Raw genomic sequence first — 17,852 nt, forward strand, 5'->3', positions numbered from 1 at the left:
CTGGCCAATTGCATTTCAGACTAAACTTCAGTAACACTCATCTGTTTGAATTCATTTTAGCCAACAGGATCCCCACTTGGAATGTAGCATTTTTCTTTTCCTTTCTGAGCCCAGTGCTAAGATACACCCTGTCAGAATATGAAAGTAGGGGCAGATCTCTAAGGAATTATGAGTTGCTCTGGCCTGGAGGCTTCCTGCTCTAGACCCTCAAGCTCCTTTCTGGTTTCTTATGCTGTGAAGCACTGGACCCCATGTTTGAGAACATCTTTCTCAACTTCTTATCTCAGCTCTTTAGCCAAAATTCTCACTTCCAGCTCAGTCTCGGGAAAAAAAAACAAGTAAACCTAATTTTCACTAGAATGTGAATATCTGGATAGTGGTAACTCTTTTTGTATTATTATTATTTTAAAGGATGGATTCCCTACTTGTTGGGACTTCAGATAATATGAAGAGAAAATATTGGATGTTAGTGGGTGAGTCAGTATTGCATAGGGGAGATCCAACTAGTCCTGTATGTGAACACTCACTCTAGAGCACACCATATATCTCTCTGGCATCAAGTCATGGCTTGGACCATATGAAATCACCATTATTTGACTTTGAGTTTACAAAATGACTATTTTTATGGTTCAGCCTATTACTTGGGTATTCAGTGCAAACATTAGGGAATGGGGTGCATTTATACCATGAAACCCGGGGGAAACACAGAACCTATGGAATTGAATAATAATGGAAAACAAATTCTGATTAAGATTTGAATATGAATATTAAAATAAATCATAGTATATCTTTCTATAGCTATTTTCCCTCTGTAGTATGTGACTGTGGAAAAGTTCCTTAACCAGTTTATAACAGTACCTATCTCATAGGGATATTGTGAGGGTTAAATTAGATAATTCATATAAAGCACTTGGCATGCAGGGCGCCTGGGTGGTTCAGTCGGTTAAGCGTCCAACTCTTGATTTCAGCCCAGGGCATGATCTCCCAGGGTCTTACTCAGTACAGAGGGTGCTTGTCCTTCTCCTTCTGCTTCTCCTCCCACTCTCTCTCTCTCTCTTTCTCTCTCAAATAAATAAATAAGTAAACAAATAAAATCTTTAAAGCACTTGGCATGCTACCAGGCTCATAGGTCATGCTTAATACATGTTGGCCGCAATTGTCACCAACCTTCTTCTCTGTCCTCAGGAGATTTGGACCAAAATTGGAAAATTGCCCATGTGATGCTCAGAGAAGAAAAGAAGTTTCGCTACATGTTCCAGGGCACAAAAGGTGACCCCCAGAACTCAAATGGGGGAATTTACCTGGATGATATCACTCTGACGGAAACCCCATGCCCTGCAGGCGTTTGGACCATACGGAATTTCTCCCAGGTCCTTCAGAACACGGTTCCAGGGAATAAGCTCCTGAGCCCTCGATTCTACAATTCAGAGGGATATGGTTTTGGGTTGACCTTATACCCAAATGGCAGATTCAGCTCCAGTAGCTCTGGCTACTTGGGACTTGCTTTTCACCTGTGCAGTGGGGAGAATGATGCTATCCTGGAGTGGCCAGTGGAAAACAGACAGGTGATAATGACCATCCTCGACCAGGAACCTGATGCCAGGAATAGAATGTCCTCAAGCATGGTGTTCACTACCTCCAAGTCTCAGACATCTTCAGGTAGGTGCTCTAAAATCTGCTGCTCACCCCGAAAGGGCCGGTGGATATGATTCCCATCTGTATACAAGACATTAATCTTCCTCTCACATTTCCTCCTTGGGTAAATCAGGAACATGGTCATGTTGGAATATTAAGTCACATTTTCAATGTCATCTTTTCTCCCTTCTCTTTTCCAAATTCACTTATCCAGCATTTATTAAGGGCTTTCACTGTGCCAAACTCAGTGACAGGTACCTAGAATATAAGCCAGCCAGGCAGTTCCTGCTTCACTGAACGCAGTCTAAATGAGAAGACAGATACTGACCATCATTTATCAAATACTCAGAATTTGCTAGCCTCTGTGCTGAACTAACGCGCTAACTCCTAAAATATCAGTGACTGTCAGTATGTTAATGAAATAAACTCGTATCAAAAAGAAATGGGCAGACTTTTTTATTTTTCACATGAAAAGCCTTAAGCCTTAAAAGGAAGAGGCTCTCACTGTCCCTTCATCTTCACTGAGGAAGTGACTCAGTAATGGACAATTTGATCATTTAGAGCTCTGGTTCCTGCCCCTCCCCCTTCCCAATTCTGAGTTTTAAATCTCCTAGAAAGCATAAATAATCTGATTTTTTCCAACATATTTTTTTTTCTAACAAAGCTCTATATACTCATTAAAGACTGGTTGGAGAGTGAAGTATAGAGAGGTAATGTGATGTTATGTTACCTATTACTTTGTAGCAATAAATGACTCCGTCATCTGGGACAGGCCATCCATCATGGGATCCTATGATAAGGACTGTGATTGTTTTAGAAGCATTGACTGGGGCTGGAGTAGTGTCATCTCCCACCAAATGCTAAGAAGGAAGAGCTTCCTTAAAAATGACGACCTTATACTTTTTGTGGACTTTGAAGGTATGTTTGCAGATCTTCCTGAATAACTAATCCTATGCTCTGGGGCTTCTGCTGATTTTGCACTGATTTTTGAGCATCTCATGGAGGATGGGATTTTTTTTTTTTTTTTTTTGAGGACCAGGTTAAAAAAAAATAAAAAAAGATATGCTCTAGGAGAGCTATTGCTCAAGGACTCACATCTTTATTTTAACTGGTCTTGGGAGAAACTAAAACTTTGGTGTCATCTTTTTTGATAATTTATCAGATATGACCATTTGCTAACTTCAGTTTAGTTTTGATCAGTCTATCCATGCTAGCTTTTTGCTTCTTTTTTTAAGTTATAATAAATAAAAATGTGATTGGATTACTCTGAAAATAAAAATAGCTAACATGAGAATCAGCTGGATTCAAACCACCTTTCCATGTCACTAAACGTGGAGTCCACCAGGGAACTTTCTCCAGAAGTGGAAGTTAAGTGTAGTCAGATGTTAATTGCAGATCTTCCTCACTGCCCTTTGTCTATTTCCTCAAGATATCACCTACCTTAACCACACTGAAGTTCCAACTCAAAACACAAGGCTGATTCCCCAAGGCCTTGTTCTCCAGGACCAGGAGCAGCAGGCCTCAGAAGAAGGTTCGGGAAAGGTCTTGTTAGAGAAAGCGCTCCCCAGCAGCCTGGACCAGGGGCAGCCCAGCCGACAGAAGCGGTCAGTAGAGAACACAGGCCCTCTGGAAGACCACAACTGGCCACAGTACTTCAGAGATCCGTGTGACCCGAATCCTTGCCAAAATGAAGGCATCTGTGTGAACGTGAAGGGGATGGCGAGCTGCAGGTAGGCTCTGTGGCTGGGGGGAGGCAGGGGGCAGGTCAGCAGGGGTGAGCTAAACATTTGCTTAACCTGGTAAAAGACACCGCTCTCAGGTTAGGGTGATGACTACTTCAGAGGGCCACCTGGACATGGCTGTCCTTGATTCCACAAAGCTGTGCTCTGCATCAGCTGGCTTATGCTGTCAGGACATAGCTGGGGTCCTGCCGGGGCAGAGGGGCCCCAAATCTCCCAAATCTTGACTTTCATCCCTTGCCTACCTCTGGAACGTGGTCAACAACATCTTGAACGTTGTTGGGATTTTGAACTCCACTGCAGCGCTCACAAATGTTCCAGAGCTGTTAGCCCAGGAAATGCATGACCTGCCTCAGTGGGACTGGGGACCAAGCTTAAATCTTTACTGACTGCCAGTGGTATTGTTAATTATCAATTATTATTACTATCATCTATTTGTTCTTTTGTACTATGATTATAGTTATGTTTTTAATAATAGTAATAAGAATATCTGATAGTTTTTGACTGCTTACTATGTATCATGTGCTCTCCTGAGCAGTATACATGCATGATCTAAATTATTCCTGACAGCCACCCTGTGACATAGGACCCTCCTTCTCCCCATTTGGTGCATAAGGAAGTTGAAGCTTAGAGAGGCTAAATAATTTGTCTAACATTTCTCCGACGGCAAATACCGGAGCTGAGACTTGCATCCAAGTCTGCCTGTCTGCACAGTTTGCTAGATTTAATATTTCTTTTTATAATGTTTGTTGTTTGCATAAAATATTTCGTAAAAGAATATACGTGATGACAGAAACATCAGTTTCATTTGGCAGAATAATGGCAGAGGTAGGGACTAGCCTGCTTGGCTCAAAAGACCTACATTTCTTCTGAGTCCTTTTCAATCTCCACTTTGTTTCTTCTTTTTTAAGCTTTTATGTTGAAATGATTTTAGATTTACAGGTACATTTGCAAAAATACTGCAGAGCTTCTCATTCCTGAATGTTAACATCTTACACAACCATATCACAATTAGCAAAGCCAAGAAATGAACATTAATGCAACTAAATGCAATTAACAATAGCATTCGCTAAACTACAGACCTCATTCAGGTCTCTCCATTGTTTTCACCAATGTCCTTTTTTTGTTCCGGGATCTAATTCAGGGCCCTTCATTATACTCAGTTTCACGTCTCCTTAGCCTCCTTCACGCTGGGACAACCCCTCAGTGTTCCCTCCTCTTTCACTACCTTGACACTTTTGAAGAGTCCTGCTCAGTTATTTTGTAAATTGTTCCTCCATTTGGGTGTGTCTCATGTTTTCTCATGGTTATACTGAGATCGTACATTTTTGGCAAGAAGGGCAAAGATGAGGTACGCCCCTCTTGGAGGGTCATTCAAGGGGCACGTGATGTCCGAGGAGTTAAGACCGGTGATAGTAACCTTGATCACCGGGTCACGGGGTGTCCATTCCTCACTCTGCAGTTAATACATGTCTTGGGAGAGACATTCAGAGGCCATGCAGGCATCCTGCTTTTTTTCGAATCCTCACCCACTATGTCATCATCCTTTGGTGGACTTGTTGCCACAGTTGCTCTGAAATATGCCAGTGGTGATTTTCCATCTCCCCCACTCCCTCCGTGTTCAGTAAGTGAAATTCTCATGTAAAGAATAATGGTCCACTCCTCCTGATTCATGGATTCATGCATGTCTTTATATCATGAAGGGCACATAAACATTTACCTTCTTCTCTGGGTCATAGTTGCATAATGTCAGTCTTGCCTTTGTAGCTCATGGCATCCTGGCCTTGGCCTTTGAGAGCTCTCCCAGATTGGCTGCTGTACCCTTTCAGCACCCACTCACTGTTTCATGAACACAGTCTTACTCTCTGGCACCACAGGATACTCCCAGCTTATCTTTTACTTCCCCCATCCCAGCCCTGGAATAAAGCACTTTTCAAGGAGCGCTGGTTCCTTCTATCTGAGAATGACCTCCTTGTTTCTTGAGGGCTCCACAGCCATTGGTCTGCACCTCTCAGCCGATGGGGCCTTGGATGCCAGATTTCCATATGTGCCCCAACTAGCCTCACCCTCAGAGTCAGGACGACCAGTGGTTCCCACTTGTGTATCACCCTCTGCGCGACCAAAGCATCCCTCTTCCACAAACCTGCAGTTTGTGGGATAAGCCCCTCTAAGGGAATCCTCGAGAATATCATTAAACTGTATTTGGAGGGGACTAGGCCAGGGAAAAATTGAACGAACTTGCTATTATGCACTGATTTTTATAAAAATTTTATTTATTTATTTGACAGAAAAAGAGAGAGAGCACATGCACAAGCAGGGGGAGAACCAGAGGGAGAGGGAGAAGCAGGCTCCCTGCTGAGCAGGGAGCCTGATGCGGGGCTCAATCCCAGGACCCTGGGATCATGACCTGAGCCGAAGGCAGGCGCTCAACTGACTAAGCCACCCAAGTGCCCCTATTACACACTGATTTTTAAGAAGCCAATGTCTAGGCTAGTGATGAGGAAGGTAAAATAGTTCCAGAATGAGTAAAAATAGTCCGTGACTTCTGATTGTCACATTCGGCTCTGTGGTTAGACTTTGCGATGAGAATGTTGTTTGAAAGGAAGGCTGGAATTGCTACCCTAGAAGTGAGGAAACATCACTCCCCATGCCTTGGGTCTGAGATTAGTTGATCTCCCCACCAGATGACATTAAAACACAAACAAGCAAACCCGAGGTGTGGCGGCCCCTGTGTGACTGTGTCCCAAACAAGGCAGTAAGAAGTGTGCTCATGATCTCGCAGATTTCGGGGCGGCCTGGGACACAGCTGGTAGGATCCTCACCTTACAGCAACATTGTAATGGATACCGTCTGGAAGTTCTCGAGCCCCAGCTAATGGTTGGGGTCAGACTCTATCTGAAGAATTTCCCTCGTAACTTGCAGTCTGAACCCTCATGGGCCACACATTCTTTAAATGCCCCAAACCTTCCTTCCTGAGCCTCGCACGGGATGGGGCCAAGGGCACCTGGTCTGGAGACAGGCCTCCAGGGATTAGACTTCAAGTGTGAAACACTGACTAACCGTGTGACCTTGAGCCCATGATTTAACCTCTCTGGATATAAATAAAGGATTGCAAAATGAGGTTATGAGAATAGTAATAACCACCCCCTCCTGGGGCTGTTAGGAGATTGAATGGACTCATATAAAGCCCTTGGAACGGGGTCAGGCATGTGGGCCACTCAGTCAGGGTCCCCTGCCCCTGTGGCTGTCGGTGCTGGTAGTACAAAGCAATGGAGGCTCGGGTGCCTCCCACACCCCTCCTCTGTCCCGCCCCCCCAGGTGTGTCTCCAGTCATGCTTTCTTCTACACGGGGGAGCATTGTCAGGCCATGCAAGTGCACGGCAGCATCCTGGGCCTGCTGATCGGAGGCACGGCCGGCGTGATCTTCTTGACCTTCAGCATCATCTCCATCCTTTCTCAAAAGCCAAAGTAGTGACCTGACATCAGCCAGATCACAGAAGCACCTTCTCTACTCAGACCTTCCTTTCTGGACCTCCGCGCAGTTTGGGGGTGGTTTTTATCAGCCTTGCTTTGAACAGGCCTCCAAGGACTGCAGCCTCCAGCCTCCTGTGTGACCATTCTGGTTTTTTCTGCCCCCCCCTTCCCTCCCCCCGTCCCCACATGGTCCTGTTACCCTGCTCTGAATGTAGCTCGTGTGTTCTGTGACAGTACCCATTACACTTCATTTCAATCCCTTGTTTAATCGACTGTCTTTCCCATCGACTGTAAGCTCCTGGTGGGCAGGCCTGCGTTTCCCATGTTCGCTTCGAGGCGTGCCTGGCTGGCCCATCGTGGGAACTCAATAAATGTGAATGAATGAACTGATAATGAATGAAGAACTAAGTTATAGAAACTCTCATTTCTACTGCAAATAAAATATGTGATGAAACCCACATGTCATTTATATTAAAATCAAAAACTTGTTTTTCATCAGACACAATAGTACTCTTTAAGGGCTTGTGTGTTAGAGGAAAGATTCCTTCTTACAGCAGGACTTTGCGGCATTTGCTTTCCTTCTCCTCTGATTGTAAAAATAGATCTTTATAAATTCAATAAATATTTAGTCAGTACCTTCTGTGTGTCCAGCTTTGTGTTTGTGTGTGTGTGTGTGTGTGTAGAAGAGTTGTCCAAAGCTCTTCCTCAGATCTTTTTAAGTCTAAAGCATATTTTATATACTATTCCAGTATAAAATTATGATGTTAACAAACTGACAGGAGCTAGTAGAAGAAAGTTTTAAAGCAGTTAGACACACTTTCTTTCCACAGTTCCTAAGGAGATGAAACTATCTGGGGCAAGGAAGTTCCAAGACAGATCAAGTCAAAGGAAATCTAGGATTCCCATCCCCAGTTGGTTCAGGCTCCACAAAGAGCTGGCTCTGGATGTTTAATAACAGAGTATGTTTCAAGGAGCCTGAGTGGTCCCCAGCTTTAAGGGTACCAGCTTCCTAAGTACACACTTTCTGGCCATTCTGGAAATAACAGGATGGGTTAAGAAGAATCCATTGCATGTGAAGGTGTGAGGAGAGTTTGTAGCAGGTGGAAACAACACCCCTTGGGGACTGACTCTCCAGCCTGAGGTCATCGGTACCTGCTGGAGGGCTGGTTTACGGGCACCACCTGCTCCGATGGAAAATGGGTCTGGAAGTCAGGTATGCCAGCCAGGTGCATCTAACCAGCTGAGCAATTTTAGTAAAATCACATAAGCTCTTGGTCTTAGTTCCCGAATCTGTCAAAGGGAAGTAGCAGTTAACCACCTCCTCACACCCCACTTTAACATGTCCAGGGTGGCAGGGTAATAAAATGGGATAATGGGTAAGAACATATTTTAGAGCCAAATGCACACAAATGCTACTGTTTAATTTTCAGATTAGATGAGACACTATCCAGCCCCCAGCCTACACTCCTGTCTCCCAAGACCAAATTGAAAATAGACAGCTTTTTCTCCATGGGTTTCACAGCCTGCAAACCCACACTGCCTTCCCAGCTAGGCCTGGAGAAGGTCATGCCCTCCACAGTTTCTCAGTGTTTCACTTTAGAAGGGAGCTCCAGGCTCCAGACTCCAAATACTATCGTTGTTTTCTTTCATTTTATTAGAAAGAAATGTGCTCTGGGCCATGCCTGGCTTAGACGTGGTCTAGTTCAGAGGGAGAGGCCCCATTCCTAACCAAGGACAACATTGTTTGTACATGTGAATTCCCTCTGGAAGTAGCAGAAGCTCAAGTATCAAGAGTAACCTAAGTTTTTGATCTGGTAAATTATAAATTAAATATAGTCAAACAATGGTCAGAAGGTCCCAGACTGAGGGTCAAATATTTTGCTATTTCTCTGTAGGTTCTCAGATCCAGCAGCACACCTACTCCCTAGGAACATCTCTGTTGATGGCTGATTGTCATTTCTGTTGATTGATTGATTAAGAATCCGGCACATCGTGGATGGGACATCACATTTAGCTTTTCTTTGAGCCTGAAGTTCTCAATCATTCCAGGAGGAGTACTTTATTCTTCTGAGGTGTTGGGGTGGTGATGGAAAAGTAGGCATTCATGTTGGGAGAGAGACAGAGAAATACCCATTTCATCATCTCTAGGCATTGTGGGATTTGGGATTTAGATGAGCGACGTGAAAAAGCAGGAAATTTTCTCTGTATCTGGGTGCTTGGTCAACAGAGTGGGAAGGAGTCAGAGTAGTTTGAAAGTCTGAAAATGTCTCACATTTCCCCCCTACACCCTATCCCTTATCCTTCTCCCTTTCCTCTTCTGGCTCGTTTCCTTCTGAACTGGCCTGAGCCAATCTGGCCATTCTCGAATGTCACATTCTTTAGTACTATCTGGAGCCTGTGATAGTAGAAGTGGGTGGGACTCATATCCCCCTACCTCAAAAGTCACAATGAACATTAACATATTTCTTATCTATCAAGCCCCACAAAAGTCACCTAACCTATTTTGTAAATGTAATAAAGTCTCTGCTCTGTGATTTTGCTTTCCAACAAACATCTTGGATTAAAGGTTCACCCAAGGCATGTGCAAACAAATAATCTGAAGGCCAGGAACACAACCTGGGCACTCTCTCAACCTGGGCACTACTGACATTTTGAACTAGATATTCCTTGTCGTGGGTGTTGTGCTGTGTCCTATAGGATGTTAGCAGCATCCTGGCCTCTGCCTCACTAGACACCAGCAGAGCCACCTCCCTGGTTACAAAAACTAAAAATGTCTCTAGATGTTGCCAAATGTCCCTCGGGGGCCAAAGTCATCCTGGTTGAGAACCACTGGCCCAACCGGATCAACCAGTGGAATATTCTAGCAAGTGAGGGAGATCAGAATCAAACTGAATTGTAATCTAAGCTTTCTCCTCCAAAGTTAGCTCACTGGGCCTGCCAGTGTTTTGTACCTATAGCTGTTTGATAATTCCAGTGTACTAATGCAAAGATGACTTCTAGCATCCTCTAAACTAATGAAAACCCTCTGGTGTGGTTTGGGATAGCAATATTGAAAAGTTTTTGCTTTGGATATTTCTGCAGCACAGACTTTTGCCCCTCAGTGCTAATGACTGTGGGAATGTTGCAGAGTACTTTGACAAGCATCTAACCTCCTCTAGCTCTGGATTATAGTGGACCTGAATACTGTGTCCATTGTAATATGATATTGATGTATCTCTGCAAGTAAATTATAGCCAAACACCTTCTCTTCTCGAGCTCCTCCTTTCTGATGAATTATGTCTTCCATTTTTATGGCTTGAGGGAAATCTAGGGATCCTGAGGTTCTACTCAGATATTTGAGTAAAGTGAGCAGATTCTAGAGAGAATGAATGCTGCAGCCAGGTCAAAGGTCCATTTAATAGGAGAATCTATTGTCCCCTTTTGGCTACCAGGGAAGCTTAATAAGACCAGTGAGTGGCCTGGGGGGTGGAAGGGATATGCAGTGTAAGCTAATCAACATCTAACATGATGTGAAGATCTTTTTTGCTTGGTTTTCTTTATTACAAATATCATTTGATGTCTAATTAGTCACCAACTCACATTTCCGTGTATTTACAACTATGGCTAAAAGAGCTTTCCTATGTTAGTTATATAAACATAATATATTTTTCCAAAATCTTCAAGCAAAATTAATTTTCAAGGATAGGTATTGTGTTTAACTATGAGTACTGTTTAGTGAACTATCACAAACCCTAATGGGTAGGGGATGGGAGACAGTGGGGTGGGATGGTAGCAATCTCTAATGAATACTGATATGGAAGAAATGACAGAAGACAAGGAAATACAGATCAGAACCACAATGAGACACCACCTCACACCGGTTAGAATGGTGAAAATCAACAAGTCAGGAAATGACAGATGTTGGTGAGGATGTGGAGAAAGGGGAACCCTCCTACACTGTTGGTGGGAAGGCAAGCTGGTGCAGCCACTCTGGAAAACAGTATGGAGGTTTCTCAAAAAGTTAAAATTAGAACTACCCTACCATCCAGAAATTGTACTGTTAGGTATTTATCCAAAAGATACACAGTGATTCGAAGGGACATGTGCACCCCAATGTTTATAGCAGCAATGTCCACAATGGCCGAACTATGGAAAGAGCCCAGATGTCCATCGACAGATGAATGGATAAAGAAGATGTGGTATATACACATGACGGAATATTACTCAGTCATCAAAAAGAATGAAATCTTACCATTTGCAATGATGTGGATGAACTAGAGGGTATTATGCTAAGTGAAATAAGTCAGTCAGAGAAAGAGAGATCTCATATGATTTCATTCATATATGGAATTGAAGAAACAAAACAGGTGAACATAGGGGAAGGGAAGGAAAAATAAAATAAGATGAAATCAGAGAGGGAGGCAAACCATAAGATTCTTAATCATAGGAAACAAACTGAGGGTTGCTGGAGGGGAGGGGGCGATGGGAGGGGTAACTGGGTGATGGGCATTAAGGAGGGCACGTGGTGTAATGAGCACTGGGTGTTATATGCAACTGATGAATCACTGACCTCTACATCTGAAACTCATGATACACTGTATGTTAATTGATTTTTAATAAAAATAAAGATAAAAAAAGAAATGAAAGAAGAGATTTGACATGGGTAAAGCAGCCCAACAGGGTTCCTGTGCGTGTGTGTATGTGTGTGGGGGGGGGGCTCGCACACGTACATGCACATTAGTGTATGTAGGAGACAGATCAAAAGGTCAGGTGGGACAAGATAGTGAAGACAAGACCCATCTCTCTCCACCTTTCACAATTTGGCCTGGAGCTGGTTCTGCAACCCCAGCACGGACTGAGACGTGGCTCTGCGTGGCACAGAGTCCCTCAGGCCTAGACAGATTTACGACAGTTTTACCCAAGTGTGATGCAACAGCTCAATGGAAATCATCAGTAACATGTTAAAGATTTCTGTCTGGTCAAGAGAGTAAAAGGAGAGTAGAAAAGTGGGATCACCCCTCTTTGCTCCCTAAACTGGCTGTCAATCAGTGTTGAAGACAGCGCGATGCTCTCACCCATGCAGAATGAAGCAGAGCATCCAGATAATTCACTTAGCAGATCAGCTGCTGCATCAGGCTGCACGTCACCAGGGCAATCACCACGGAGCCAAGCGTAGTAGGACGAATGTTCCAGTTCTTCACTTGTGTTTAAACACCACGTTAGGGGCGCCTGGGTGGCTCAGTTGGTTAAGCGACTGCCTTCAGCTCAGGTCATGATCTCAGGGTCCTGGGATCGAGCCCCACATCGGGCTCCCTGCTCGGCGGGAAGCCTGCTTCTCCCTCTCCCACTCCGCCTGCTTGTGTTCCCTCTCTCGCTGTCTCTCTCTCTGTCAAATAAATAAATAAAATCTTAAAAAATAAATAAATAAAATAAACACCACGTTAGACATGTACTTTGTTGCGGAGAAATCCTACTTTTCTCGTGTGTGTTTAAATGACATCCAACACTCTGAGAACGCTTGATAGACCTCCGGCAAGTGGAAGAGTAATACCACTGGCGATGGGGACCTCGTGGAAACTCATTTGAATGAAGAGGAAAGATTAAAATGGCAGGTGCACTCAGGCTGCTCCATTTGGGGATCAAGTAGGGGGCTAATGTGAGGTCTACTTTCACTAAAGCAACACAGTGGGAGTCCTTTCATGCTCCATCAGATATGGAAGAGGGAAGTGGACCAACCCCCAAGAATGCCCAGACCACCGGCCATTGTGTTCTGGACTGCCCCTATGTGAAATCATAAAGTGACACTGAGATGCTTTACCTTCTCCACTCTTCCCATCACTGTGTCTCCCTCGCTCAATCTGTGTACTCAGAACTGCCCCCCCCATCAGACGATACGTGCATCAGACTGCATGAAGGAGCAACAGAGTGAGGTGTGGACATGCACACATGCCAGGTGAGACCGTCTGCTTTCAGCACCTGGCTCTACCATTCCTGAGCTGTGTGACCCTCAGCAAGTTATTAACTTCTCTGTGCTTAGTTTACTCATCTGTAAAATAAAAAAGAACATCTACTTAACCCGGGGTTGCTGTAAGGCTTAAATGAGATTATATGCATGAAGAGCTTAGGACAGGCACCAAACACATGGTAAAGAGCTCAGTTAATGTTGGCCTAGTTACATTGTTATCAGCCATTTTCACTGGAGGGTAAATTTTTATTTCATTTGCTGTGCACCTCTCTCCCAGAAGTTTTTGCATAGTAAACCTCCTCTCTCCTTGAGATTTGGTTTTCTGTTAGAATGGATGTCCAATATAAGGGAGAAGGTGACAGAGCTATTCTTTGGGAGGGGAGGGGAGGGGAGGAGGGGTATCCCAAAGCATATGATATTCTCGCACGTTCAGAAGCTGTCTGCCCATGACACAAGGCAGGTCAGCATGTCCCTCTGCCCCAAGGATCAGCCTTTCTTGGCTGTGGGTACTGTTTACTTCTACTGGGTCTTCTTGGATCACATTTTGGCTAGCAAAGCCAGCAGCCTCCTCTTGAGTGCGTATCCAGAGCCTCGACTAGAAACTTCCCAGCTGACCTCAGGGTGGGCTGGTGTGTCAGACAGCCCTGGGACAGCTGCGGGTTCAGCGTGGATTGAAAATGAAAACCCAGCTTGGCAGTAATAGTTTCCCATCCTAAGGAAGGGGTCCATCCTAGTTCATCCTTTGGAAGGTGCATTGATGGAGAAAGTGTTTAAGGCCCTATGACACACGGAAGGCACCCATTTTGCTTCCTCAAACTACCTTCCAGACTCCCGTCTGGAATGGGGAAACCTGGTGATTTGGGGCCAGGGGTGGGGGGGCTGCCTTTAGCTTTGCCTCTGGATCTGTAAATAAGATTCGGTCAGTAAGAGAGGAAAGAAACAGAAGGAGGGAGCTATCCTGGCAAGTATATCTCAGAAGTGTACACCTGCCTGCAAATCCATCATGCACACTTGAACCGTGTGGCTAAAATGTCCGCTCTCCCCATACCTCCTCAAAGCTTTCTGGCTTTTCAGGCTGCACGTCACCAGGGCAATTACCACGTAGCCAAGCGTAGTAGGACGAATGTTCCAGTTCTTCACTTGTGTTTAAACACTACGTTAGACACGTACTTCGTTGCGGAGAAATCCTACTTTTCTCGTGTGTGTTTAAATGACAACCAACACTCTGAGAACACTTGATAGACCTCCGGTAAGTGGAAGAGCAATACCACTGGCCCTGCAAGGACCATAGCGTAAAAAGTGTCAGGAGGCAGGGAGTGAGGGTGATTCTTGCATTCCTGGTCTCTGTCATCTAGTAGGCCTCGAGCCCACCTTCGCACCAAATTACTTCCCTGCACCTCGCCCACCAGGCACATCAGCGGCCTGAGTGCTGGGCCGCCTTGGACGTGGGACCCAGAGGCGGCGCTCCCTCCGATGACCACAAGGTGGCGATCGAGCCTCAGGAGAAGCCGGCGGGCCCGGCGAGGGAAGCCCCGCGCCCCCGCTAGCTGTCACTCAGTGGCCCAGCTGGAGACTCCTGTCGCTTCCGCTTTGACTGGGACAGCTGTGAGAGAGCTCCTCGGGGCCTGGGAACCGCTCGCTGCTCCAGAAAAACAGTGAGTGGATGTGCGATTCTTCCCCGGTGAATCCAAATCAGACACCTCGTCCCACTGCAGCCCGGGGGCGGAGGCTGGGGGGCAGGAGGGAGGATGCAGGATGGTACCAATTACAGTGGCTTCCAAGAAGGCAGGGCCCGCAGAGGCTCCTGGATCGTGCTGCCGAGCGAGGGAAGTGGGCTCTAACAGCCGTCTTCCCATGACTTGCCCAAATAGTTCCTGTTGCTTTTCATGCTGAGAAAACGCCCTTTCCCCCCCTGGGCTCCTGGGTTGGTTCTGTTTCGTTTGTAGCGGTCGCCGGCAAACCTCGTTGGGACTTGGCTCTGCATGAAAGAAGGGAGACCGCGGGCCTTGCACGGTCGCACGTCTCCCCGACCCGCTGCCCTTTTGTGCAGAGGGAACGCGGGGGGCCTTGTGACTCCTCGTCTCAAAGTTTAAAGGGAAAAGGTTAAGAATGGGTGTCTGGAAAACAGGAAGATGACTTTAGCTGAATCGTGGGCCCCACAGGAAAATGGTATTCGGAGAGAAAGAACGGGGGGTCTGGCACAGGGCAGGCTTCTGGGATTGTGCCCCTCATGTCTCCCCTCTTGTTCTGTCTGCTTATAGTCACTGAGCGCAGAAAACTTAGGAGAATTGGTTTCCTCTCTAGAATGTGCTAGAGGATAAACTTAGGTATCCATCTATGCAAGACGTAAGGAAAGATGGTGTGTGTGGGGGGGGCAGGGCGTCGAGTGGATAGAACCCTAACCCCTGAGGTTGGTAAATGGGAACTTATCAGGTGCTTTCTGACTGCCCCACCCTGCAGAATCACTGATGGGAACAGAGAAAAGGGGTGGATACCTCACAGGCCTGGCCCAGGGAGCCGGTTCCATTCTCTCAAAGCCCGCTGCTTGGCACCTGCCGCTATGAGTGTCCACAGGGGCAGAGCTGTAGTCGGACGCTGCTGCTGGCTGCCTGCCCTGGAAGAAAGGGGCACCTGGCACTCTGCCACGTGGACCCATTTGATGCCGGGAAAGCCTTCCTCAGAGCAGGCCTCCCCGGGGAACCCTTTAATCACACTTGCAAAACTTTCCTGCTTCCCAAATTGTCATCCTCCAGGACCATCTGATCTCCAGGCTGGGGCTCAAAGGGCCCAGAAGTCATTGCAGCTGGAAGTTGATCCGCAGGGGCACCCCCATCCTGGAGGGCTTCTGAATAGCCCCTGGGGTTGTGGGACAGGCCTGGGCCTCTGTCAGTCCTCCCTATACTCATGGGACAGCGGGGGTCCCCTATGCCCCCTCTGGGCTGTGTGTGCAAGGGGCTGAGTCCTGACCTGTGACCCAGATTCTGAGGCAAAGAAAACGGTTGGACTCTTGCAGGAAGTGCAGCGGGTCTGTGTGGAGGCATGTCTGCAGATGGGCTTTGGGGTCCTGTAAGAAAAGTCATGTTGTTACACACAAGATGGGCTTGAAGGAAATCTGCAGAGTCGGTAAGTTGTTTAGGACTGCCTCATTTCCTCATAGGTGCCTGACGAACTGTGTCCTCCCCTTCCTGATCCAGTGTCCTCCTGATGACCCCCTCGATGCCCAGGAATCCCACTGGGGTCACCAGAGCTTAATGCCCCTGACGGCTTTCTGTGGTCAGCATCTATCTGCCTTTCAAAGAGATATTGGAAATAATCTTTTGTTTGCATAATACTTGACAGTTTACAAAACCCGTTTGTGTAAACTGTGCTTTTTGAGCCTGACAACAGCCTTGAGTGGGAATTTGAATGATCTCTATTTTTTAGGTGAGCAAAGCAAAGACCAGAGAGGTGTGGGGAAAGGCTCAGGTGAGTGAGGGAAAGTATCTTTCTGTTCCAGGCAGGAGCCATGTTCTTTCCGCCATACCGCACTGCTGAGACCGCAAGCTCATTCTCCAAGAAAGAAGGCTGATGGTGATTCCAGACACTTCCTCCTTCCTGGGGAAGATGTGGAACTGTGATTTGCGGGGGCAAATGCCCCATGCTTGTCAGAAATCTCAGAGGAGAATTTTGAACACTGTGGCTTTCAAGCCTGCTTAGGGTGGCAGGAGTCATATGGAAGAGAGGTATTTGTGGCCTTATGGATTTCTACCCCTGCCCCCCTGCCCCCCAGTATATGTAGGGTCTCTGCACAGACCAGCGAGGATGATGTGGTACAGACCTTGTTTTAAATTCATTCTCCTACCCTGCTGTCAGTATACAGAAGGCAGAATGGCAGAAAGCATTTGTCACTGGTTGATACTCTAAATCTCTGTTGTGCAGGGGCGCCTGGGGGGCTCACTCGTTAAGCGTCTGCCTTCGGCTCAGGTCATGATCCCAGGGTCCTGGGATCGAGCCCCACATCGGGCTCCCTGCTCAGTGGGAAGCCTGCTTCTCCCTCTGCCACTCCCCCTGCTTGTGTTCCCTCTCTCGCTCTGTCTCTCTCTGTCAAATAAATAAATAAAATCTCTAGATACGTGTGGCTATTGAACACTTGAAATGTGGCTGGACAACGGAGGTGTTTGGTTAGCATAAAATACACACAGGAATTCCAACACTTAGGACAAAGAAAAAGGAAAGGAGTGTACGATGTCTCATTAATAAGTTTACATTAATTACATCTGGAAATGTTAATATTTTGGATAAACTTGGTTACATAGAAGTGTTACTGCAATTAGTTTTACTGATTTACTTTTTTTCTAATGTGGCTACCTCAAAATTTAAAAGCACGGGACTCACATTCTCATTCCTCTAGACCATGCAGCTTACACAGCGTTACCAAATAGTTCAAAGAAAGCTGCCTTCGTGTTAACATAAAGTGTTCATGGGAAGCACTCTTTTCTTCCTGTTTATATGAAGAAAGTATAAACTTTATAAAGCCAGGAGGGAATGTCTTCAAAATACAAAAATAAACCTCTTCCTTCTGAATGATGTATGTGTTATCTTACAAAGGGGGGAAAAAAATCGGTGCAAAAGAGCAGAAAAGTCCAGACAGGCTCCTGTGACCCAGGCGAGCATTCGAAGGGTGTGTGGGTCTGTCGAGGAGGAGCTGTTCCCAGCCCCGGGCGTGACCTGCGGGCTGCAGGCTGCAGACTGCAACATTTCACGGGAACGCTTAAAGGATGAGAAGTGCCCAGCATAGGAGGAGCATATTGACTTTATTTTTAAGGACCCGACGGTCAGGGGTACAAACGTGTGGAAGACTGGCTGGCACCTGTCTGCTTAGGTCTCTGATCCGTTGGCCCCAGCGTCAAGGGAACATCAGCTCCTGGACTCCCTCTACCCGCACCCCAGACACTCACCACGCTGGGGAAGGTTGTGGGCCCTGGCGTTGGTGAGCCTCTTTTCATCTGGACACATCAGGCCTTGCCAAATAGCACCCTTTCCCCGAAGCCCCACAGAGCTGGAAGCCATCCCCTCGGGAA

General features: G+C 46.2%; 1 protein-coding gene and 1 long non-coding RNA gene across 2 annotated transcripts in view; both read left to right on the plus strand.

Moving 5' to 3' along the window:
• The window catches only part of MEP1A (meprin A subunit alpha), a 35,129-nt gene extending 28,283 nt beyond the window's left edge, over positions 1 to 6,846 (plus strand). Inside the window, exons 11-14 of the mRNA XM_045866001.1 lie at positions 1,186 to 1,659; positions 2,380 to 2,553; positions 3,065 to 3,365; positions 6,693 to 6,846. Coding sequence (XP_045721957.1) covers positions 1,186 to 1,659; positions 2,380 to 2,553; positions 3,065 to 3,365; positions 6,693 to 6,846 — 1,103 coding nt within the window. The remainder of the gene's footprint in view (positions 1 to 1,185; positions 1,660 to 2,379; positions 2,554 to 3,064; positions 3,366 to 6,692) is intronic.
• A 7,495-nt stretch (positions 6,847 to 14,341) lies between these two features.
• On the plus strand, positions 14,342 to 16,899 carry LOC123836961 (uncharacterized). Its single transcript, XR_006789129.3, has 3 exons — positions 14,342 to 14,447; positions 15,806 to 15,915; positions 16,289 to 16,899. It is a non-coding gene; the product is annotated as an uncharacterized LOC123836961 (long non-coding RNA).
• The last annotated feature ends 953 nt before the right edge of the window (positions 16,900 to 17,852 follow it).

The sequence above is a fragment of the Mirounga angustirostris genome, unplaced genomic scaffold (assembly GCF_029215605.1).
Source record: "Mirounga angustirostris isolate CCGP_5_RB_7025 unplaced genomic scaffold, mMirAng1.0.hap1 SCAF_8, whole genome shotgun sequence".
Taxonomy (NCBI): domain Eukaryota; kingdom Metazoa; phylum Chordata; class Mammalia; order Carnivora; family Phocidae; genus Mirounga; species Mirounga angustirostris.